The sequence below is a fragment of the Pyrus communis genome, chromosome 5 (genome assembly GCF_041283825.1).
Source record: "Pyrus communis isolate YQ-2024b chromosome 5, ASM4128382v1, whole genome shotgun sequence".
NCBI classification, from domain to species: domain Eukaryota; kingdom Viridiplantae; phylum Streptophyta; class Magnoliopsida; order Rosales; family Rosaceae; genus Pyrus; species Pyrus communis.
The window spans coordinates 16,229,877-16,254,701 of record NC_142569.1 but is presented as its reverse complement, the minus strand read 5'-3'; the positions used below and the strand labels follow the sequence as shown (position 1 = coordinate 16,254,701).

The following is a 24,825-nucleotide window of genomic DNA, read 5'->3' as shown; positions in this document are numbered from 1 at the left end:
AGACTCTGCTGGCAATATGCCACTTGAACAATCGTCAAATTACAGGGAACATAAGAATGAATGACAGCACGCAAGAGAGAACTACTTTGGTAACCTGATAAGCATGTTCAATGTCTGGTGAAATGTAAAATATTCGATGTTCGTATCATATTCAACGGAAAGAGGAGGTCGCTCAGGCCCAACTCGATAAATCTGTAACATAAACGGAAACGGACGCTATCCCAGTCAATCAGACAAGGAACTCAAAATATTCTTGATACATTTTCAGAAAACAAAACAAAACAGGCACAGCATTTTGAGAGCATTGCACAGGGAAAGTAGATGGCTGGCTTTCTCAGTATATAACCTCTTCAAAACTCATCATCATCTTCCTCGGCTATGTGCTTTGCAAGCTCTTGCTCCTGTTGTTGCCTCTCCCTCCTCTTCTCAGCACTTTCTTTCTCCTTGTGGGAATTTGGTGGGAACCTAAGTGCTCGCACTGCATCGTTGTGCAAATTGAGGCAAAATGCAATTCTTGTGTCGAATGCAGCTTGGGGCTCGTTAGTGGAGTAGATATCCCCAGTTTCCTTTGACACCATCCATCCATTTGCATGATCCAGAGTGGCATCAATTGCACCATCTCGGATTGCCTTCGCCACAATGCTTTCAGCATCAGCAACCGGGTTTGGAGAGTCCAATCGCAACTTTTTAGCAACATCAACCAGAGAAATACGGGAATAAGAGATGCTAATGTTACGCAACCCAGTCCTTATGACATTATGTCGCAGCCTAACAATCAAATTATGGGTTCGGTCTGCATTGAATACATCCGAGAACTTTTCTGCAATATTCTTGAAAAGCTCCAAGTCACCAATTCTCACAGCCTGAAAAATAAATCGTCTCAATCAAAACCAGCAGTAGAAAAAGCTCATGGCCTATTCAGGGAGTTGATTCCAAGTAGACCCTCCCAGCCTCATATACTGCATTACTACTATTCAACACAACAAAATTCTGCTCAAACTTGACAAGAGTAAAGTTCTGAATTCAGAGTTCAAGGTTTTTGAGAAATGCAGACTTACATTTGTTAGTTCAAAGTATGGCCGCAACGCCTTCTCCATGCCTTTTTGCATAAAAACGGTTCTCTCAGGGATTTCTCCAAGCAACAAGCGTACAATGATTGCCCACTTGTTGCACTGAATCCGAAAACCAAGGGCTGCTATAGGAGCTTTCCTAGCAGCTTGCAGGAGGGACTCCTTTGCATCAGTGTACTCCAACTGAATTGTTCTGATCTTTCCTAGGTAAAAGAGATACCGACAGAACTGCAAGAAAACATTGGCCGATCAGAATACGCATCTTACAATTCATATAAAGAGAACTACTGAGGTAATATATGCTATTGTTCTGATATGTACTCCACTACCACAATGTTTTGAACCAAGCTGGTACAAATTTGACTCTATGAAAACAGTCTTGTGGTAATCCACATACTTCCCAAGGACCCTCCTTGTTTCCCTTCAAGTTGTAAGCAAACAAGAGATGCAAAAAAAATGTATGTTCCTCTGAAAAGAAACTAAGTTTATTCCTCAGAGAACATAAATCACTAAAATTTTCTGAAGCGTTGAAAGTAAGGAAGAGTAATATTTATTCACAAACAACAACATGGTAACAGAGTAAGGGGATGTTCTTGATAGTAAGCAGTGATTGAAAGTGGAAGAAGGCAAAAACACAAGAGAGACCAGCACGTTATAAAAATATGGTTTTTGTTAATTAAGAAAAAGGAAAAAGGTTGTAGCCATGCAATCCATTGATAATAAGCATGAGAATAACAGTTGAAGAAAGCAAAAACACAAGAAAGACCAGCATCACAATACATCTTCTTCATTTTTTTTATTTTTAAATGGAAAATGTTAATATAAAAATATAGGGGTGTGTTATCCACACAACTTTTTTTACTTCTCACACACTCCTTGTTAATTTCTCGCTGTTGATCTTCTTCAATTCATCCAATCCGGTGGCCGAAAATTTAGAAGGGTGTGTGAGAAGTAAACAGGGGTGTGTAGATATCACACCCCAAAATATAATAGAAGATCTAAATTACAAAAGAGATGAAGAAGCAGTGCACCAAATCCAAATGACCCCAAATAAGAACTAAAGAAAGAAAAAAATTTCAAGGAAACAGCACCAATCTCAATGAACATACATGTCACCCGACAACATCTAGTAGTACCTACAAAAGAGATGAAGAGCAGTGCACCAAATCCAAATGACCCCAAATAAAAACTAAAGAAAGAAAAAAATTTCAAGGAAACAGCACCGATCTCAATGAACATACATGTCACCTGACAACATCTAGTAGTACCTATGTTACATCACATTTGTAATTTGTTATACAACTGAAGATGCATAAGGTTAGAAGTTGATTATAAAATTATAACGAGACTGAACCATGCATTCACACACAATTGTGATCCTAGATACATAGTTTAAAGATATAGATTCATATAATTGAGCATTACCTGCTGGTTGGAGTGAGCCTCAAATCGAGGTGCCTTGGACCTCAGTTTCTCTGCCTGATCATACAGGTTATAGTGGAGATAATTGCGAAGCAGAAGATTAAGAAGTGTTTCCTGCATCACATTGTTATCCACAAGTAAGAAACCAGTGGGACAGGCACAGTAGCTGACAATATAAAAAATAAAAATAAAAACTACCTGACCCAGCTCATCATGGCGCAAAGTGGCAATCCGGTGAAGATTCAGGAGATTTCTGTGAATGAATGAGTGAACAAATTAATCGTAATAGGAACAAGTTAAATACAGAAAGTCGGAAACATTGCATACCTTGTCCTTAATACAAAGACATTTGTACCTCAAAAACAAGCAAACGGATTCTTTAAATACAATAACACAATAACATACAACTCACCCTCTAATTTCTGCAAGATCACCAGTGAGTTCATAGCTAAGGGAGTAATAGAAGTACAGCCTGGATGCCAGAACATCAATGGTTCTCCTATTCAAGTTCTTAATACGAGCAATGCTTGCCGAGGCACAAGCTTTAGCCTAAAAGACAGCAAGTTCAATGTTATCACAAATATAAGAGCTTCAACTTTAAAAAGTAAACGATCCAGAGCCAGATGTAATAGCATGTTGTAAGTATATTGCGTCACCTCATTGTACTTTTTCTGATCAATCAGAAAAATGAGCACAAGAAAGTAGGAGTACATCTCTAGCTCTGGCAAGGCATGTTTTGCGGGAACTTGAGTAGCAGATGTTGCGGTATCAACGTCCATATCCTGTTCATCATCCTGTACAACCAAAAGTCACGTTCACAGTGCTCGAACCTAAACAAGAACATCGTATACACCAGCTCAAATCCAAAACTCAATACGGTAGATCCAAAATCACCTTGGGAAGAAAGGACGATAAACGGCTATGAACCTCAGATCCCGGTGTAAGGGCAAAATTGAGGAATGCTGAAATCACAGAAACCTTCAGCTTCCGCCTCAACACCATCGTTAGCCTAACGGCACGCACAATCCGCCTAACCTCCCGGGTATAAGCAGCAGTCTCAAGGAGTGAAGCAATCTCCTTCAAATCTAACAAAACCAGTAAAAATTGAAAATCTCAAGTCAAATCCCACATACCCAGTTCGATAAACTACCAATAACTTACTTAAACCCGCAAAAAAATGCGGGAAAATTAGAGTTTTACAGATACATATACATATAAATATGGATGCGGATGGTGAACTTACTGTGTAAAGTTGACGGAGAAGTCGAAGAAACTGAGTTGGAAGGCGCCGGGACCTCCTTCATCTCCACGTCTTGAGTCATCTTGTAGAGAGAGACTGTATCCAGATTACGCAGAACGTCGATTTAACAAACGACGAACGAAGATAAAAGCGAAAATTTCGAAATTTGCATTGTAATTAAGCCAAAGTTACCTTGAATCTGGCGGCGGCTCGCGCTGATCGGAATCGATTTGGCGACTGATGAACCAGGGTTTTGCTACGGTTTCCTCCTCTGCAAGTTTATGCGAGACAGAAGAGAGAATACGAGGAACAGTGAGAGAGACAAGTAACTGAAGGCCGATGTTATACGGCGTCGCTTCTTTCATTTCTTATTTTTCTTTCGGATTTTCTTCTTTTTCTAAAAGAAAAATCTGAGACAATGCGCTTTTTTTTTTTTTTTCTTTTTTTTTTTTTTTTCGAAAAGGACCGCATATATTTCATAAAGCTAGTAAGCTAATTGGTACAAGGTAAAGAAACATCCTCCATAAGAAAATCACTTATTATAAAAGGACGTTTATCTAACCAAGTATAATTCCCTCAGTGTGGAGGGCAAAACGGGCCAGACGATGAGCTATCGAGTTTGCTTGGCGGCGGATATGGGCAACCAAAGCTTCAGCGATCAAAGATAGCAAGAATTTGGTAACTTCGATGATGGGTCCCATGGAAAACAAGTTCATCAAATACCCCAACACTGCTGAAACGATCTAAAGCGCATCACTTTCAATATCAATCTTAATTAAACCCCGTTCAACCACCAATTCAAGACTAACTCACATGACCAATGCTTCCACCTGGATGGGGGAAAACACTTCCATGAAAACATGGTAAGCCGCACCCACAAAGTTTCCTTTAGCATTTTTTATTATGATCCCCACTCCACCTAAGCACTGTTCTTTATCCCATGCCCCATCTACATTAAGTTTCAGTCTGCCAGTTGGAAGACAAGACCATCGAGGAGGGACACCATGGCTAACCGATTGGGAAGGAAAGCAGGCCACACGTAAGAAATCCTGCCACCAATCCACCGCACGACCCATGACCACCATAGGATTCGAATTAGGAACCTCACCCCCAAAGTTTAGCATTCATGGTCTTTCAAATCGCCCAAAATAGCATAATGATACAATCAAAGTCCGACTTCACTAGATTTTGCGCTATAAGTAGAGCCCATTCCTTCAAGGAGCGTCTATTCCAGTGAGAAAGGCGGAACGCTAAGGGCGAGGCTTGCCAGATATCAACTGTGAACGGGCACTCAAGCATAAGGTGATGTGTCGATTATGCGGCCGATTCACAGAGCACACATAACGGATCAATGGGGACTCTCCGAAGAATGAGGTTTCCAGCCGTAGGGACAATATTTGAGATAATTTCCATGTCGTCATCTTAACTTTGGGAAGAACACTGGTTTGCCATAATATATCCCACATAATAGAAAAAGGGTTGCAAGGGGATGAAGAAGATGAAGATAGAGAGGGATGGAGAATCTTTTGCTCAGCCACATGATAGGCACTTTTAACAGTGAATTTGTCTTTTTTATCATAATGTCAAATCAGGTTGTCACCCATTGACCACATACTCAGTGGAAGAGTTCGAATAAGACCAACCTACTCAAAAGGCAATACAGAGTTAAGCAAGTTCACATTCCATTTGGCATCATCAGTGATCAAATCTCGAACAACAGAGATGGTAGAGTTCGCATTCTTAGTGGATAAGGATTGAAAGGTTGAGGGTCGAGGAATCAAGTGATCTCCCCACACTTTGATAGTACTTCCATCACCAATTTGCCACCTAGATCCTTGTTTAATTACCTGTCTAGCGGCACATATGCTTCTCCACAAATAAGATGCATTATGCCGAACCACAACATCCATGAAAGAAGAATTAGGGAAATACTTAGCCTTTAGAGTCCGTGCAACTAAGGATGAAGATTAAAAAATGATTCGCCACCCTTGTTTTGGAAGAAGGGCTAGATTAAAGGCATAGAAAGTGCGAGAGTCCACCCTCAGATTTTGGGAGGCAAAGCTTATTCCAAGCCATCCAATGAATTTTCCTCTCATTATCCGATTCATTCCACCAATAAGAGGCCACTAATTGGTTCAACTCATCACAAAAATGTTTTGGAAGTAGGAAGCAATACATGGTATACAATGGAATGGTTTGAGCCACAACCTGCACCAGTAACTCTTTCCCTGCGGCACTAAGTGCTTTGCCTGTCCAGCCCTGAATTTTTTTCACAACCTCTCTTTAATATGGTTGAAGTAGGCTCCGCGATTCCTCCCGACCAATACTCGAACCAACTCTCACCCTTAGACCCAAATTCAAATATTTAGACCCACTAAGAATCAAATTACAATTGATGGTTGATGTCAAATTTTGTATTTCTCCAACCGAATTGTCAAATATTATTTTATAATTTAAATAGAATTTTAAATGGTTACAATTAATAAAAAAATATTGAAACAAAATTTTTATTAGTTGAAATGTTAGTAGAATAAGGAACACACCATTAGAATGAATTAAAAATAAATTTGACTCCTAATCACAAAGTCTTCAAATCCAGTCAACAAATAACACTTCAATTGAACAGACTTTTGATGTCAAATATGCACAGCGGCATTCCACATAGGATTTTGACGTCTCTTTTGGAGATACTCTAAAAGATAAAATTTTACGTCTATGAAAAGTGAAAATCACACAATCCTCGAGACCTAAATTTCAAGACATAAAATGTATTAAACTGTAGTGGAATGGTTTTAATCTTGATTTTTTTTTTTCGGTAAATTTTTTTTTTTTTTTTTTTTGTAACTTTGAGTTATGTTATTTTAATTTAATTTTACAAATTTTTTAACCTAAAAAAAAAAATAATAATAATTAAAGTCTAACAAAATTTTCAAGATCAAACAAATCGTAACATAAATGAACAAATAAATGAGTATATATAGATTTTGGGATAATTTTTAAGTGGACATGTTTTAAAATTTTTATTTATTATTTTGACCTTGGTATTTAAATATCAGTCGTTGGATTAAAAAAAAAACATATATGAACCGTTAGATCAAAAGACTGCAAAAGTAAAAAGACATTTAATCTGAACTGTTGGTTACGGCTGCTTTTGAACTCAATTGGACGGTTGGGCAGCTGGGGTCCCCTGCCATGCGAGGCCCATTTGTCGCCCACAACCCTCACCCTTCTGCCTGTTGCTTTCTTAAAAATATGTGAGGCCCCCAAAAATTTGGGTCAACTAAATAGAAACCCAAATTTGGGTTTTAGTTTGAGTCTGAAGCAACTTTTTTTAGGTTTAAACCGAAATATTTGGGTTTGAGTCCGCCTTGGAGTTGGTCTTATTGAATTGGGGTTCAATATGTATTCTTTCTAATAACAAAAGAGGTGGAATTCAAAGTTGGATACTTTCCAATCATAAAAAAGAAGTAGATATTATTCCTATACTAAAACCCAAACTCGGGTGTACTGTTCACGGACAGTGGAGGTGGCGAAAATGCCCTCCGTTTGGTTTTCCAGCAAGCTTTTTTCTCTTTGTTGCACAATTAAATGACGGCATTGCCCTTCTAGGCCACGCGTGACTCCAATTCATTTGCCCAGCCCACGTGTTGATCATCGTAGGCTGTTGCGTTTCCCCCTGTCTTCTTCCCACTTTTACTTTTGCTTCCCATATTAGTCTCTGCTTTTCTATCACTTTTAGACCTCACTTTCTTTGTGCCTCAAATTTTCCTCTTGCACTGCTTCTGAATTTCCCATCTTTCTTTTGCCTCAGTGAATTAGCAAGTGTGCTTTTTGTGGTTCAAAAGGATTGGATTGCTAGAAATATCATTTTTGCCTCACGTTTTTTTTGGCGTTTGCTGGAAAGAAAAAAAAAAAAAAAGTTGAAATTGGTATTGTGCGATACCGTTATCGCAAAAACATAGCGTTTTCTTTGAATCATTAGAGAGGAAGTCTTTTGAATCACATTTGTTGGGCGATTTTTTCGTCGATGCTCATGTCTTTTTTCCGGTGAGTTTTCTGAATGTTTTTGCTTGCTGGTTCTTAATTTTTGTATTCCGCTTTGGATTTGTAATGTCTTTTTGTGCATCTCAGTGTGTGATTTGATGTTTTAGATTGGGTTGGGTAGGCAGTATTATCATTTAGACTTGGGAGGGGTGAGGGTTATAGTTGGTGAGATCGAGGGCCGGGTGTTTAGATTTGGTGAGGAAGTGTTACAGAGAGAGAAAAAGAGAGGGAGGCGTGAACAAGGGCAAGTAAGACCTGTTCATACGAGATCTATAATTCTGTAAGTGTTACAGAGAGAAAAAGAGGGAGGGAGCAGTACAGATTGCAAAGATAGAAATAGAGAGGGATGAGCGAACAGTACACTGTTTTTAGGGTGAGTGGTTTTGAAATTCCATGGTTTTGATTCTACTTGCAGCCTGAAGTGTGATTTTACATATGAAACTTCCAAGCTTTTTGATTAATCTTAAGCCAGATTGGTTAACTATAATTAAAGTAATTTTTTTATTTTTTTCTGGTTATGTAGTTGAAGTAGCTAGAAAGAACAATTGTGGCTTGAAGTCTTCGTATTTGAAAGTTGAATCTCAACCTTTGAAAGGCTTTGTAAACGTGTCATCACGTGTGTAGCAGACCTTCATAGGAATTTGAGGTGAGTCTTCATTATCCAGTACATGTTACTTTGTTTCAGTTTGTTTATTTTCTTTAACATTTCTGAGCAATTTTTTGGAAGCCTAAATGATTCAGAATTGGAATTTATGTGTAAATTGATAATTGTAGGTCTCATTATTCATTGTTGCCTACTCTTTTTGATGTAGGTCAGGTTATTCTGGAGGGAATATGAATATATTCATCATCTATGTGTATATGTTTCTTAGTCAATGTCCATTTTGTTTAATTTTGATAATTTTTGCTAAAGTTTGAAACTTTTGGTGATTTGGGTTATTGGGGATGCCCACTATGTGTTGATATAAGATAATTAAGAATCCAGAAAAATTGGTAATTTTGGTTTTTTTTTCTTCTTACGCTTAATGTTTGCCTTTTGCTTCTGTACTTGGATTGGCTGTGAAAACTTAGTAGAAGTGAGAAATCAATGGAATTTTGTGGGTTATGTTTCATTTTGTTCTGGGGATTTGATAAAAGAAATAATTTTGTTATTGTTGTAAAAAAATGCGTAGATGGGACTTATGAGCTGAAGTTGATGGATTGAATTTTGAGTTTCCTCACCAATTAGTGTATGTATGAATTGAAATCATGGGTACATATTTGTTAATGGTTATTTACTTTGTCAGTGTAATGTGACAAATTTCTCTGGTGCATAGGTGTTTAAAAAATTCCAACCTGTACCCTGGCTGAAGACAAATAATTTTTCTTCACACTTGATACAGAGGCAAAAGAAAAGAGGTAAAATTTCTTATGAATTGAAATTTCAATGTGGTTGGTTTGCTTATATTTAATATTTATTATGTTCTTTTATTGTTTGTCTTATATATTTATTAATTTTTTTTCTCTTTTGTTTTGTCCTTTTTTTTTCCTTCTTTGCAATTCTTTGTTTTTGAATTGGTTATAACAGTTGTTTTCCATTATGTCTAAAAGACCTATAAATGCATTGGTAAATGATGTTGTGGACCAAAATGAAAACAGTAGCGATGATGAATATAATCTCTCAGTTGAATATAGCCGCTGTCTAAGAAAAGTGTGTAGAGCCAGTTATATGGAAAATTGTCAAAATGTTGTTTTCTCCAAGACTGATGGATTTCTATGTGAAACTTCACATTTTAGACATGATTGTAGTGCTAGCACATCTGATGTTATCCAATGTGGTATTAAAGATGTTAATAGTGATGAAGCACAAAATGTCACATCTGCTGAAAAAATTGTCTGCGTTTCTGATCAAAAAGGAAAAAAAGTTGTTAATTTCTTGAGTAATCTTGATAAAACATTTGAAAAAACGTTTCATGTTGAGAATCACTCTTTTATGAGCAAGGGTCAAGCATTTTTCCAGAAAAGTAAAACTGGTATGTTTTTTAACATAAAAAATTATTCCTTATTGTACTAATTGGATATTTAGTTATTGGTGTATTGATTTTAAGTCCTCTTTTCTTTGTTTTTTTTTCATGTGTGTGTTTTTTTATGCAGGAGTTGGAATAGGTTATGTGGACTTTGGGGATAAAACTTATAAATGTATCCACTGTGGTGCTTACTTTTGGTTAAAAGAATCTCTTAAACAAGCATCCAAAAAAAATGAACCTGTTTTTACTCTTTGTTGTCAACAAGGAAAAATTGTTTTTCCAACTCCAAAATCGACACCACCTTTTTTAGAATCTTTGCTTGATCCAAATGGAGGCCAAAAAAGTTTAGCATTTCGAGAAAACATTAGAGCGTACAATTCAATGTTCTCATTTACTTCAATGGGTGCCAAAGTTGATCACTCAATTAATGATGGGTCAAGCCCTTATATTTTCAAAATTAGTGGGCAAGTTTGTCATCTAATGGGATCTCTTTTACCAGCTGACAATGAGTCTCCAAAGTTTGCTCAATTGTATATTTATGATACATATAATGAAGTTCAGAATCGTCTTAGAGCTTTTGAATGTGATGGAAATAATAAAAAACTTGATCCAAAAATTGTTGAAGGTTTGATTAAAATGTTTGATGCATCAAATAAGTTAGTTAAGCTATTTCGAACAGCAAGGGATAAATATGAAACTGATGGACTAATTTCTTTAAAAATGAGAATATTAGCAAGAGAACTAACGGATAGCAAGCAATATGACCAACCAACAAGTGATGAATTAAGTGGTTTAATAGTTGGTGATATAGGACTTGCTTATTCTAATAGAGATATTATTATAGAGTCTAAAAGTGAAGGGTTAAAGCGTGTCACAAAATTAAATCCAAAATTTATGTCTTTGCAATATCCTATTCTTTTTCCATATGGTGAAGATGGGTATAGACCAGATTTAAAGTGGAGTGAAAATTATAAAGGTCCAAAAACTAAAAGACAAAGAATACCCATGAGAGCTTTTATAGCTTACCAAATTCAAGAACGAGACCCATGTTTAACAACATTGTTAAAAGGAGGAAGGCTTTTTCAACAATATTTGGTAGATTCTTATGCAACACTTGAAGAAGATAGGTTGGATTACATTAGACAAAACCAAAAAAATTTAAGAAGTGAGGTTTACAAAGGGATTTATGATGCGGTGGCAAAGGGTGATAACGATGCAAGTAATTTGGGCCAAAAAATTGTGTTGCCAGCTTCATATACAGGAAGTCCTAGATATATGATTAATAATTATCATGATGCAATGGCTATTTGTCGAGAAAATGGACTTCCTGATTTGTTCATAACATTTACTTGCAATATAAAATGGCCAGAAATTGTTAGAGAATTTGAGAAAAAACCAGGATTCAAACCTGAGGATAGGCCTGATATAATTTCCCGCATGTTTAAAATGAAACTTGATGATATGCTTGACTTTATAAAATCTGGAAAGCCTTTTGGAGAAGTTGAAGTAAGTAAGTTTTAAAAATTTATTTTGTTGCTTATATTAATTTGCAATTTTTTTTTTTTTTAAAATCAAACTGACCTCATTTGTTTTTTTCTTTGTTTGTCTTATTTTTATTCTTTTTATAAACAGATGTTTGCACGATCGAATTTCAGAAAAGAGGTTTACCGCATTCTCATATATTAATATGGCTCAAGTCAAACTTCAAATGTGTTTCTCCATCTGATATTGATTCTATTATTTCAGCTAAAATACCAGATAAAATTCTTAATCCAAAGCTTTATGATATTGTTAATCAATTTATGATTCATGGTCCATGTGGTCACATTAATTTAAAATCTCCTTGCATGCGAGAAAATAGGTGTTCTAAAAATTTTCCAAAACCTTATAGAAATGAGACTTTTCTTGAATCAAATGGGTTTCCAATTTATAAACGTCGTGATGATGATACAAAATTTTTCATAAAAAATGGAATAAAAATTGATAACAGTTTTGTTGTTCCTTATAATGCAGAGCTACTTTTGAGATATAATGCACATATAAATGTTGAATCATGTTGTCAATCTATGTTTATAAAATATTTGTTCAAATATGTTAACAAAGGTTCAGATAGAGCACGGTTAGTTCTTCAACAAGATATAAATGATGAAATATTAACATATCTCAATTGTAGATATATATCACCTTATGAGGCTGTTTGGCGATTGTTTCAATATTCGATACACCATAGAGAACCTTCTGTTGAACGATTACCAGTGCATTTACCATTAGAACAAAACATTGTTTTCAGTGGTGATCAATCGCTCATATCAATTATCAATCAAAGAGCTTTTGAACACACAATGTTGACAAGTTGGTTTGAGACAAATAAAATTTATAATGAAGCACGTTTACTGACTTATGCGCAGATGCCATCCAAATTCTTATATGATGCGCGAAAGAAATGTTGGAAACCGAGAAAACGCAAAGGATCACTTGGCAGAATAGCATATGTGCACCCTGCATCTGGTGAGTTATATTATTTAAGAATGCTTTTAAACTTGAAAAAAGGTGCTTTAAATTTTGATGATATCAAAACTGTTAATGGTGTGGTGCACTCTTCGTATCAAGCTGCATGTAAATCATTAGGATTATTAGGTGATGATAAAGAATGGTTAGATGCTTTATCAACTGCTACCCATGTTGCGTCATCTTCTCAATTAAGGCAATTGTTTGTTACAATAATTTTGTTTTGTGATGTTGCAAATCCTGAAGTTCTTTTTAATGCTCATTGGAAAAATATGTATGATGATATTTTATACAAACTGAGAAAAACTCTTGCGATACCTGATATGATTGTACCAGAAAATGAATTAAAAAATTCTGTTTTATTTGAGTTAGAGTTGCTTTTTAACAATGCATCTACCTCATTGGAAAAACATCATTTGCCAATGCCTGATGAACAAAAAATGTTGGAAATAAAAAATAAACTTCTGAGAGAAGAATTAAATTACAATTGTGAAGAATTATCTAAAAAACATCAAATCTTAAAATCACATCTTAATAAAGATCAAAAATATGTGTATGATTGTGTTATAGATGTTGTAAATAGAAAAAAACAAGGATTATTTTTTGTTTATGGTCATGGAGGTACTGGAAAAACTTTTTTATGGGATACAATTATAAGTAAGCTTAGATCTGAAGGAAAAATTGTTTTGGCTGTGGCATCCTCAGGAATAGCATCACTATTACTACCCAGTGGTAGAACAGCTCATTCTAGATTTAAAATTCCATTGGTTGTTACAGATAACTCTGTTTGTCCGATAAAGAAAAAAACTCATCTTGCTACATTAATTGAAAAAACAGATTTGATTATATGGGATGAAGCACCTATGAATCATAAATATTGTTTTGAAGCATTGGATAGATCACTTTCTGACATTTTATCACATGTACATGTTTCAAATAAAAAATTTCCGTTTAGTGGGAAACCTCTTTTGTTAGGTGGTGATTTTCGACAAATATTACCTGTTATTCCTGGAGCAAACAAAGAAGATATAATAAATGCGACTTTAAACAGTTCTTATCTATGGTCACATTTTAAAATTTTTGTTTTAAAAGAAAATATGAGATTATCAAGAAGTGATATAAGCATTGATGAAAAGAAAAAAATCAAAGATTTTGCAGATTGGATTTTGAAAGTAGGTGATGGAAAGGTTGATAGCATACATAACCCAACTGATTCAAATGATGCAGACACATCTTTGATTCAAATACCTAAAGATTTCATAATACATTATTCTACAAATCCAATTTCTTCAATCTTTTTGGCAACTTACCCTGATTTTCAAAATTCTTTTCACAGTTTTGATTATCTAAGAGAACGAGCTATTGTGACACCTCGAAATGCAACCGTATCAGATATAAATGATTATATAATTAATTTATTACCTGGAGAACAACATGCATTTTTAAGTTATGATTCTTTGTGTTCTTCAAATGGAAATATTGAAAATCTTGAAACAATGTATCCTGTAGAATTTTTAAACAAACTTGATTTCAATGGTTTACCACCACACAACCTAATTTTAAAAATAGGAATGCCAATTATGTTATTAAGAAATTTAAATCAGTCTTTTGGTTTATGTAATGGAACTAGATTGGTTATTACACAAATGTTTGATAGAATCATCGAAGCTAAAATACTTACTGGAACTAATATTGGTTACAAAGTTTTTATACCAAGAATCACTCTTGCAGCAACTGAAAGCAAATGGCCTTTTATTTTTAAAAGACGTCAATTTCCAGTTAGGCCGTGTTATGCAATGACTATTAATAAAAGTCAAGGCCAATCTTTGAAACAAGTTGGATTATATCTTCCTGAACCTGTTTTTACGCATGGTCAATTATATGTTGCATTATCTAGAGTTACATCAAGAGAAGGTTTAAAAATTTTGATAACAAACGGAGAAAACAGTGCAAACAATTATACAACAAATATAGTATTTAAAGATGTGCTTCAAAATTTGCAATAGAATTTTTACCATCGTTTTTACATATTGAACAATCCATGCATTCATTAACTGTAAATAAAAACATTTTTGATCATCTTCCATGATAAATTGCTTATGTTTATCTTAGTTGTTCTGAATTTCAAATTTTCAATTAAATTATTTGTTTATGTTTTTTTATGATAAACATGATATCAGTTTCAAACTCATATGATTTTAATTTTTACTTAATGTGTTAATACTTTTGTGCAATTATTTCTTATGATTGGGTGAGTCCAAATTGCCCAATCCTTATCCTTTGCTGAAATTTTCATCTTCTTCAAGAATTTTGTACAATTTTTTCAAGCCTAAATCATTCACATTCAAATTAGGTGGAAATTGATAAGTGTGAGTATCAACTTCCGATTAATTACAAGCTTTCAGCTTCTTAAAAAACTAAACCATCTTTTTTTTTTTTTTTGCTACCCAATTACTCATTTTGACCAAATTTACAGTTTCTTCTTTCTTTTTATATCTGTCCTCAGGTACATTGATGGCAACAACTACAAACAGATACATTCGGCTCCCACTTTTGACATTAAATCGAAGAACAGGCACCAAAAACTGGAAACTGGTGAGCCAAAATTTTTTTTTTTTTTTTTTAAATTGGATATAAAGTTTATATTTTCAATCGTGGCTTGCAATTAATTGTTTATTAAATTTCATGTGTTTCATTTAAATCAAAACACTGTTTTAATTAATGAATAAAATATCAATTAAAGTTTAATTAAGATATGTTGCTGGCTGAAGTTACTGCTTCTGCAAAATCTAATGACAAAAATAGAACTAACAGCGAATATAAACGATATGATCATTTTGGTAATGGTTAGAACTGACAACTTATAACCTGTTTTTAATATTTGCCATTTTTCTAATTAAAAAATCGGGTTACTTTTTCATACCCTTTTCGTGTTCATTCGATGAGAATTTGTTAATTATTTTAATCCATATGAGATAATGTTTCTGCTTTCTAGCGAACCATACATTATTGATCTTTACAGACCGTGATTTGGTATTGTCAAATAATATATCGATCTCCATTTCCAGTCTATCACTATGTTGTTTCCGTAGTTTAATTAAATACAATATGAGCTTTCATTTTTTTACTAATGATGTGTCAGTAATGCTTAGAATGCAATAAAATAATATCTTAACTATAGTAAACACCAAAAACTGTTTCATGTATTCATCCAATATTTTAATCTTTAGTTAAAAATTAGAAATCTCTGGGTTTCAAGTTTTTCACTCAAAAAATTTTGCCTAAATAAAATCAATGTTTTCCTGTGTTCTATTCAGTTCCTCAACATTCATTTCTCCTTAATCATGAATTCAATTTTCTTTTGTAGGTTCACATTTTTCCAAAAGAAAATTAATCTGGAAATTCAATTAAGGTATAAATCCTTGCGTTTACCTAACATCTTCAATTCATCCTTTCTCTGTTCTATATCCTAAATTACAGTTCAAGGCTTCATCGGTATGTATCAAGAATTCAAGCTTTATTACCTTTTTTTTTAATTAACATTTTGCTTTTACATTCAATCTTTACTAACATTTTTCCTCAGGGGAATTCGCTGTTATCAATGTAGATAATCACTATTTTTTTTTAACTTAGTCTATAATACACAACTAATCCCTCCCCTGATCACTCAAGAGTTCACTTCAATATCTAAAAGTATTACTCAAGACGTTCCCGCTTGAGATATACCCTTTCCACATGCCTTAGTTCAACCACAGAACATTTGGAACAACTACATCTTTGGTAGGAAAATCTTTGTCTATACTTTTAGACATCCATTGTAAACCCCTCAGTGATCAGGCCAATCATTAACCATGTATTAAGACCAAGTCAATAGAAAAAAGTCTTTATCTACAAATTGATAACAACTGATTCCTCTGAGGAGGAAAGATGGAAATGATGATCTTATCTCTAAATTATGCAAGTTGAAATAACTTAGCAGCTTAAACCTCTGTTTTACACCAAAACACCAAACCAAACGTATCTGATCCATCTTTGTACAATATCTTATTACATTTTTACAAAACAATTGATAATAAAATTATCTGTTAATTAACAATATTACTTTTCAATTTGATCGAGGAATGCTTTGGTTAGAGATTAAATTTATTTATTGCCTTTTTTACTATTGTATTCATAACACCAACGTTCTAACTAAACAGTGAATCAGTCTGTTTCAATCCGATTATTCCGTTTTGTAAAGTCTTGCATTAACATGTTTAATATATTGATTACATTTTTCCTTATCCTTTTCTACTGATTTTCCCCTACATCTGTCCCCAACATTCTTTAATTAGCTATGTTTTCACTTTGATTCAACAATGCAATCTCTCAACTTCCTTTGTGCTTATTTTTATCTAAGATATTCCGTATGAATACAACCAATGACACATACTCGGTTCCTTAGATGATTAACCAGTTAGAAATTAGATAAATTTTTATTTCCAATTTTACAGGACCACACTACACATGAAAGCACATTTAAATTGTATTTTTACAGTATTGGAATCACTTTTAAACAAAAACACCAAAATTTTTTTTCTAGCAAATGCTTAACTACCAACGTTCCTAACTTTTCCAATTCTAAGATCACTTAGATACATAAAATTTTATTCATGCTCATGTGTTTTCCAGATTGTTCACCATTTGAATGTAACTCTGTATTTCGACTTAGTCTTGATTTACTATTCTTTTCTAGCATATTTTTCACATATTTACTCTTTAGTGGACACACTAACCAATTTCTGTGTACAACATTGTCTCCAATCATCGTTCATCACAAGGTACACCATTCTAACACTATCTTTTGTGTGTTTTGTTCAAATTATTTCTCGCCTATTTAGTTATTAACAATAACAATATTATTTCTTGCCTTAGTTTAATACTAATTGCCTTAATACTTCCCAGCATCTTAACTATTAATTTATACACTAAAGAACCATTTGCGAACTCTCGCTTCAATCAACATCTTTCACGCACTACACCAACCTTGACCTTCGAATTACAGCTGCACTGTTTCTTACAATTGCTTCATTATCAAGTCCAAACTCAACCATCTGTTATACCTATATGTTCGTTCCTTGCTATAAATATCATGAATACATATACATCTGTAAAACTTTTTATAAATTTTATACACTTTTAAAACCCGCAGCAACGCGTGGGCACAATTACTAGTCCAATACTATTTGTATTTAAATTTGAAAGAAATTATTGCAAGTTTATTGTGAGATTAAACTCATATTCGTTCTCCTTACTTTTAGTGTAAATAATATTGTGTGTTAAAAAAAAACTGTTTTAAATGATTTGAGCATATTTGACTATTAAAAAGGATTTTGTTTTGGTTTGTCAAACATTTGGAGTGATATATTCATTATAATTGCCCATCATATATCGTAGCTGCTAGAAATAAATGAAATTTCATTTATTACTTTGATCATAAAACGATTACAAGACGGTAGCACATAACTAACATTTAGAAAATTAAACTACTTCTAAAACAAAAAATTTAGTTGCATAATTTTCTTGCATACATTATGAAAGCATCTCCAGCAACACTCGTCAAAATTGTTTGATTACCATATTCACAAGACATGGCATTTTTCATTAAGATATGATGAGTTTCCCACAATCAAAATCAGCCTTCTTCAAAAGCAACAAAGCGAGGGTTGGAGCCAGAAATTTGTTCAACAATGTCATAATTTTTCCTCCACTCCCCTGCATAAAACCAACCACATAACCAGTGACAATGAGATCAAACCCTCTCCATCTCCTTTCATTGGCATACTTTTTCAACCCCATCTCAATCCTCTTATAATATTCCTCCACTCCTTCACCTCCATCTTTTATTTCTCGCCTTGAGTGTTTCAACAAGGCCTCACCAAGACACCTTGCTAACACAACCCCGTCTTCTAACGCAGCGCAGCCGCCTTGGCCTATGTCTGGTGTCATGGGGTGGAGCGCGTCCCCAGCAACACAAACATTGCCTTTGCTAATGTTTCCCCAAAGAAGCTCCCAAGGATGTCTATATCTCAGTGGAGATGATATAAAAGCATCCAAGTTAGTGCTTTCTATAACTTCTCTTACTTTCTCAGGTGCCTTTCCAAGGTTGCTCAGAATATATTGCTTCAGTTGAGCTGGGCTTTCTTCTAGCTCTCTCTCTACAAGACATGAAAAATAAATAAATAAATAAATGCGACACACATTTGACATTTTTTTTTTTTTTTTTTTAACAAGTGATCTTATTCTTTAAAATAGTCTAAACTACAGGGAGAAAATTTGAACTCGGGTGCAGAAGGGGAATACATTCGCTCTACATAGTAGCAGAAAATACAGTTTGAATTGAGAACAAAAATACGTACTTTCAAGGATGATTGAGAGCCAAAACTTTTGGCTTAAATAAAAGGAAGTAAGCCAAAAAGTCTGAAAATTGGTGTGAGATGCTTACCTTGGCTGGTAGGAGCCCAAGTGTAGTACCAATAAACAGTTTTATCATCACAAGGGATTACACCATATCTAATACCATTTCCAAAGAACTGCATAAATATGGGATCAAAACCATGGCCGCTCTTGAAGTCGGCAAGGCCTCGGATGGCAGATCTCCCTGTAAACGCCGGCTGCTTGAACCCTAGCCATTTAGCAACCACGGAGTTCACTCCGTCACTCCCAACTAAGACCTATTCAATCACGGCATTGATGTATAAGCAATTAGATCAAAAGATACCTATACATAGAGTTCAAAGAATTAGAGCGTCGAACCTAAAACTAATTGATAGCGATGAAGAGGAAACACAGTAAGGCAAGGCTCTACATTCCCTATGTGGGATATGCTCTCAACAATACCTTGGCCTTGAGGATGGTTCCATCAGCAAGATGAACCAGCTTCAAGTAGCCTGATTCGTCAATGGAAACCACCTTGGACGAAAACCTAATGGTGCCACTAGGTAGTTCATCTGCAAGGGCTTCCAAAAGCAATCTCCTTTTCACGCGACGAACTTCATGATCTCCGCTGCACGTCATGGTAAAATCTCAATTATATCTGAGCATGCTTGCATTAAGAAGCTGGAGAACGATACTGGGGGGCTGAAAAGCATGCGAAAAAAGGAGATGCAGCAACTGGAGGAATGTAAGCTATTGAGGGGATTAAGCAAATATTTGGAAAACTTACTTCTTTCCCTTGGCCTTAAATGACATCTCAAACACAGGAAGCCCAGAAATTGTTGAGGAAGTCACATTCCTGCATTCACAGCACCGTTCAGTTCCGTGCGAAAAAAAGCATCACACAGAATCATTTCCACACTGCCTGCTGAAATAATTTTACTTATTCATCAAACAAAAGTGTATATAATTTATGTCACTTATTCATTTTTGGTACTATATATCGAAATTAATTCGCACATGAACAAAATAGTTCAGAAGGAGATGGATCGAATATAAGGCCGGAGACTGCGTTCTCTTGTATATGTGTGTGTGATCTCAAGGTGTCAAGGCACGCACCAAAACAGGCGTTCATGAGGGTTTAGATTGATTTACCGTTGGACAACATAACATATCAAAATTGTCCACAACAAGTAGTTATAAGAAAGTGATGAGGTAGAGTCAGAATATAATTACCCACGAAGTGCCCCATGTTGTTGGCGAAGAGTATCACCAGTGCCAAGGGCATCCAAGGCCTTCCATGCATTTGTCCATGTTGTTAAAGCAAACCCGGTCGTCCTCAAACTATCCGACGATTCTAAAACTATGCTCCGAATCCCCAGCCTGCAGCAAAACAAAATTAATTTTGCTCATTGCTTACAGTCTAAGTGAACATATTTGCAATTAATCATATTAACAAGTTTTGGTACGTAGTAGTAATTAAAACATATTATTATCCAGATCAGTCTGAAAACTTGAAGAGAGAGAGAGAGAGAGAGAGAGAGAGAGAGAGAGAGAGAGAGAGAGAGAACCTGTGAAGCCCCAAGGCTGCAGAAAGACCAGCAATTCCAGCTCCAACAATCACAACACTTTCTTCTACTACTTCCATGAGTGATGATATTATTGACGCCATTTCGGAGTTGCTCTGTTGGATGGTTATTCCGTAAGTTGGATTACAGTACAAAGTCTTATTCCATAAGTTGGATTACAGTACAAAATCAACGGAAGGTGGGATTTGACGATTCCAAGGGGAAGTAGAGAGATTGATGGTGTCTGAAACTCTGCCTTCGCAAACATGTGTGTTTTCGAAGAGAACAAGATAGAAAATAAAGAAATCTTAAATTATTTTTTAGGATTAATCTCAATTTACTTGTTGGTTTTCAACATTTAATACATGAAGGTTTTTTTATTCTAGAATAGTACATCAAATTATAATTTTGGGATACTTTCATATATCTTTTAAGTTTGCTGTTAAATCAGTTGTTAATTAGTGACATGACGTTCACATAAATAGTTATTAAGGATCACATGTTATAGGGCCCACATAAATATATGTATTAAAAAAATTATATATGGAAGAATTTTTCCCATAATTTGTGGCGGCAATTGGATATGTCATTGTGGGATGATGACGAATGGGATTACGATTGGGATGACACACTAGAAGGGCAAGTGACACTGACAACAACCAACTTTCAACCTTGTTGCCCTTTTAGATTTTGTGCAAAGAGGCTTGTAGATAATGATTAAGAAAACTCCATCTTGCTGTTTTGCCCTCGAAATTCCGAGTTCATATACATATTGAATATGTCTACGCTTCTTGAATTTAAGCTTGTTATCAAAATTGACTATGATAAATGAAAAATATGATTGTGGAAAAGGTTTATAGGGCAACTATGAAGGATAATTTTGTCATAATGGGATATTGGGATTACTTTTCTTTGGTGGAAGCCATAAGCCATAGTGGCATTACAATTTGGAGGAGATAGGTGGCAATCAAACTGCAATAATTCCACCAAATGCTTTATGTTATTAGCAGTTGAGCACTAGGACAATTAATATTATCGGTTTAAACTTAATCTGACGGTATTCCTTTTCTTAATGCTGAAAAAGTCTCGAATTTGAATTTCTTTTACGGTTGATGTTGAAAACGAAAAATTAAGGTAAACTTAGTCACAAATGTCTAATATAATTGTGATATAATATGAATAAAACTCTCTCATAGTAGTGACAAAATTACAAGTAGGGTAAGAAAGGTCTTTTACTAATATAATCGCGATATAAGTAAAATTACTTGGAAGTCAAATGAAAATTAATATACGTACAGAAGAACTACATTGTTTTAAGAGATGCTGAGCTTCCCACAATCAAAATCAGACTTCTTCAACAGCAATCCAGCAAGAATTGGAGCCAGATATTTGTCCCTCAAAAAGTTCATGATTTTCCCATTACCCTCTTGAAAAAACCCAACCACTAAAGCTGTGCTGATCAGATCAAAGCTTCTCCATCTCCTCTCAGTAGCATACTTCTTCAACCCCGTCTCAATCCTCTCATGTTCTTCCTTTCCTTCTTCGCCCGCCTTATCTTTTGTTTCGTGCCGTGAGCTCTTCAACAAGGCCTCACCGAGACACCTTGCCAACACAACACTGTCTTCCAATGCAGCGCACCCGCCTTGGCCAATGTCCGGGGTCATGGGGTGGAGCGCGTCTCCTGCAACGCAAACATTGCCTTTGCTGATGTTTCCCCATAGAATCTCCCAAGGATGTCTATATCTCAATGGAGAGGATACAAAAGCATCCAGTTCGGTGTTTTCTACTACAGCCTTTACTTTATCGGGTATCTTTCCGAGCTTGCTTAACATGTATTGTTTCAGTTGACCGGGGTTCTCTTCTAGCTCTTTCTCTACAAGACATGAAGAATTAGCAAAAAAAACGTGACACACACATTGATAGTTTCTGAATTGCAACGAGAATGTTGTCTGAGATGTTAAGTCATAGTATGATGCATTATCGCGTTTGTCTTAATCGTAAATTTTGTAGTGAGATTGAAAGCTGAAAACAATTTCTGAAGCACTCTCTCTACATTAATGTTGTAGAAACGGTGCAAAACCTAAAAATCCGCTCTAACTTTGAGCCTTAAAGGTATTGAAAGGAAGCATGGAAGCAAAGAAGTCTCAAGATTTTTGTGAAAGGCTTAATTACCTTGGCTGGAGGGAGACCAAGTAATGAACCAATAAACATTTTTATCATCGCAGGGGATGGCGCCCGATCTAATACCATTTCCAAAGTACTGCATAAACAAAGGATCAAACCCGTGACATCCCTTGAAGTTGACACAACCTCTAATAGCAGATCTTCCCGTAAAGGCAGGCTGCTTGAAGCCAAGCCATTTTGCCACAACAGAGTTCACTCCATCACACCCTACCAAGACCTATATATTCATTTCAATCGCAGCATTGATATCGCAAGCAATTAGAGTTAGGTTGTCAGCACAATGCAAACTAGTCATGGTTTGTCTTTACGAAGAGCAAAAAGTAGCGACAAAAAGAGGCGAGATAAGTCTACCTACCTTGGCTTTGAGGACGGTGCCATCGGCGAGATGCACCAGCTTAAATAAGCCTGATTCATCAATGGAAACCACCTTGGATAAGAACCTGATGGTGCCATTTGGGAGATCATTTGCTAGGGCTTCCAACAACAAGTTCCTTTTCACGCAACGAACTTCATGGTCTCCGCTGTGTGTCATTTACAATCTCAATCATACGGAATACTTGAATTGCATGTTACAAGTAGGGAACTAGCAATACAAATAAAATAAATATACACGTGATATTCCATTGGGGTTCAAAGCAAAGAACAACATCTCGGGGTTGAAATGAATGCAGAAGGAAATGAAGTACTGTTACAGAGGAAACAGCTACATATGTAAACTTACTGTTTTCCTTTGGCGTCAAATGACATCTGAGACGTTTGAAGCCCTGTAATTCTCGAGGATGTTACATTCCTGCGTTCGAAACTCTGCCATCAGTTTCATACCTATATCTCGATGTAAAACAGCAAGTACTAAAAAAAAATTTCCTAGGAGTCATTGTCTACCGTCTGAGCAAAGATTGGTAAAAAATACTAGCTGGCTAGCTAGACTATCAAGGGCAAGTGTTGATTAACTTTTGGAAATGGCCACTCAAACGAAACAATGCTTATAAAGAGTCGAACATTAAAAGGAGCGACGTTATCTAGCTAGACGGATTGATATGTCATGTTGTTACACAGTGAACCATGCGTTTAAACAAGCATGTGTCCGATCGATAATCGAAAACGTAACATGTTAGACTGTATGTCAAAGAACGTTGTGAAAACACAATTACCCATCAAGCGTGACGTGCTGTTGGCGAAGTGAATCGCCGATACCAAGGGCATCCAAGGCTTTCCAGGCATTTGTCCATGTTGTGAGTGCAAACCCTGTTGTCCTCAAACTATCAGATGATTCCAGCACCAAGCTTCTAATGCCCAGCCTGTGCACCGAAAATTTCAATTCTCCTTATAAATCATAGCCGGTAAACAGTCCACAGAGGAGCAAATTAAGCCAATATAATAACCCAAATTGTTTTTCGGATACCATGCATTTGTCTTGTGTGTGCGAGCGAGAGAGAGAGAGAAACCTGTGAAGTCCTAAGGAAGTGGCGAGGCCAGAAATTCCAGCTCCCACAATGACAACGTCTTCTACTATTTCCATTCTGCTCTTTGCTTTCACTTTTACTCTCTATTTTTATGTGTGTGCGCGCGCGCAATAAAATGAGATGGATGGATGGATGTATGTGTGGCTATATATTTGTATGTGAATTTGATGGGCATGATTAAGTTGACGACAGGGATGACGTCAATAGTCGTGTTTGACTTCGCTTTCCCCTTCTCGTATTATTGAGAGGTAGATTGTGTGCTTCCAACTCTTCACGTCTCTTCTTATTCGTGCGATTATGATTAAACCATATCAATATTTTATATTCTTATTATTTTTTATCTTATCATTTTTATAAAAAAATTAATATAAAATATTAACGTGATTTAACGTAATCGTACAAAATAAGAGATGATAGGAAATGCACCAAACAGGGGGCGGACAATCTGCCTCCGTATTATTGATTGCTTTTCTCACCCGAAAGAGAAAATCACTGGTGCGGCGGCGGAGGCAAAATCAGATTAAGCTTCCGTTCTAAACTGTATGAAATACTTTTGTAAGTGATTTATTAGGAGCGCTTTTCTTAGAATCATTTTTAAAAGAGTAATGATTTTTGGAACCAAATCCTCTCCGGATCCAAATGAATTGAGCTCAAAAATCAAATGATTCAAACCATTAAAATTTGATCCAACGGTTACAAACAAGAGCTTCTTAAAAGTTATAATAATTGTAACCAAATCAAATTTCAATGATCCGGATCTTTTGATCATTGGACTCAGTTCTTTTGGGTACGGAGGGGATCCAGTTCCATAATTTTAAACTAAATTTGCAAACCAAATGATGTATCACCAGTAGAAAATAAGCACGTTAATCAATACTTAAGTAATAATCCAATCATCATCAACAA

General features: G+C 35.4%; 5 protein-coding genes across 6 annotated transcripts; 2 read left to right on the top strand and 3 right to left on the bottom strand.

Annotated features, from left to right (window-relative positions):
- Positions 1 to 82: 82 nt before the first annotated feature.
- Positions 83 to 4,247, bottom strand: LOC137725715 (putative 26S proteasome non-ATPase regulatory subunit 3). Its single transcript, XM_088694605.1, has 9 exons — positions 3,925 to 4,247; positions 3,736 to 3,828; positions 3,387 to 3,577; positions 3,149 to 3,286; positions 2,905 to 3,041; positions 2,691 to 2,745; positions 2,496 to 2,606; positions 1,059 to 1,298; positions 83 to 863 (listed from the first exon to the last, which is right to left on the bottom strand). The coding sequence occupies exons 2-9, from the start codon at positions 3,812 to 3,814 to the stop codon at positions 351 to 353; spliced, it is 1,464 nt and encodes a 487-aa protein (XP_088550731.1). The 5' UTR covers positions 3,815 to 3,828; positions 3,925 to 4,247; the 3' UTR covers positions 83 to 350.
- Positions 4,248 to 5,083: 836 nt separating this feature from the next.
- On the top strand, positions 5,084 to 11,468 carry LOC148696880 (uncharacterized). Its single transcript, XM_088693392.1, has 7 exons — positions 5,084 to 5,106; positions 5,325 to 5,457; positions 7,884 to 8,056; positions 8,551 to 8,593; positions 9,093 to 9,174; positions 9,910 to 11,288; positions 11,415 to 11,468. The coding sequence occupies exons 1-7, from the start codon at positions 5,084 to 5,086 to the stop codon at positions 11,466 to 11,468; spliced, it is 1,887 nt and encodes a 628-aa protein (XP_088549518.1).
- Positions 11,469 to 13,783: 2,315 nt separating this feature from the next.
- Positions 13,784 to 14,296, top strand: LOC148696879 (uncharacterized). The gene has a single exon (XM_088693391.1). It carries the CDS (start codon positions 13,787 to 13,789, stop codon positions 14,294 to 14,296), a length of 510 nt encoding a protein of 169 aa, XP_088549517.1. The 5' UTR covers positions 13,784 to 13,786.
- Positions 14,297 to 17,736: 3,440 nt separating this feature from the next.
- Positions 17,737 to 20,785, bottom strand: LOC137726730 (monooxygenase 2). Of its 2 annotated transcripts, XM_088694604.1 has the most exons (7): positions 20,465 to 20,557; positions 20,276 to 20,390; positions 19,941 to 20,087; positions 19,495 to 19,563; positions 19,170 to 19,335; positions 18,775 to 19,003; positions 17,737 to 18,487 (listed from the first exon to the last, which is right to left on the bottom strand). In XM_088694604.1, exons 2-7 carry the CDS (start codon positions 20,374 to 20,376, stop codon positions 17,934 to 17,936), a joined length of 1,266 nt encoding a protein of 421 aa, XP_088550730.1. In that variant the 5' UTR covers positions 20,377 to 20,390; positions 20,465 to 20,557; the 3' UTR covers positions 17,737 to 17,933. The 2 variants fall into 2 exon arrangements, with proteins under 2 accessions (XP_088550730.1, XP_068321787.2); XM_068465686.2 differs by having other exon boundaries at positions 20,276 to 20,785.
- A 640-nt stretch (positions 20,786 to 21,425) lies between these two features.
- LOC137726510 (monooxygenase 2) lies at positions 21,426 to 24,042 on the bottom strand. Its single transcript, XM_068465444.2, has 6 exons — positions 23,902 to 24,042; positions 23,608 to 23,754; positions 23,178 to 23,246; positions 22,812 to 22,977; positions 22,445 to 22,673; positions 21,426 to 22,145 (listed from the first exon to the last, which is right to left on the bottom strand). The coding sequence occupies exons 1-6, from the start codon at positions 23,973 to 23,975 to the stop codon at positions 21,586 to 21,588; spliced, it is 1,245 nt and encodes a 414-aa protein (XP_068321545.2). The 5' UTR covers positions 23,976 to 24,042; the 3' UTR covers positions 21,426 to 21,585.
- Between the last annotated feature and the right edge of the window lie 783 nt (positions 24,043 to 24,825).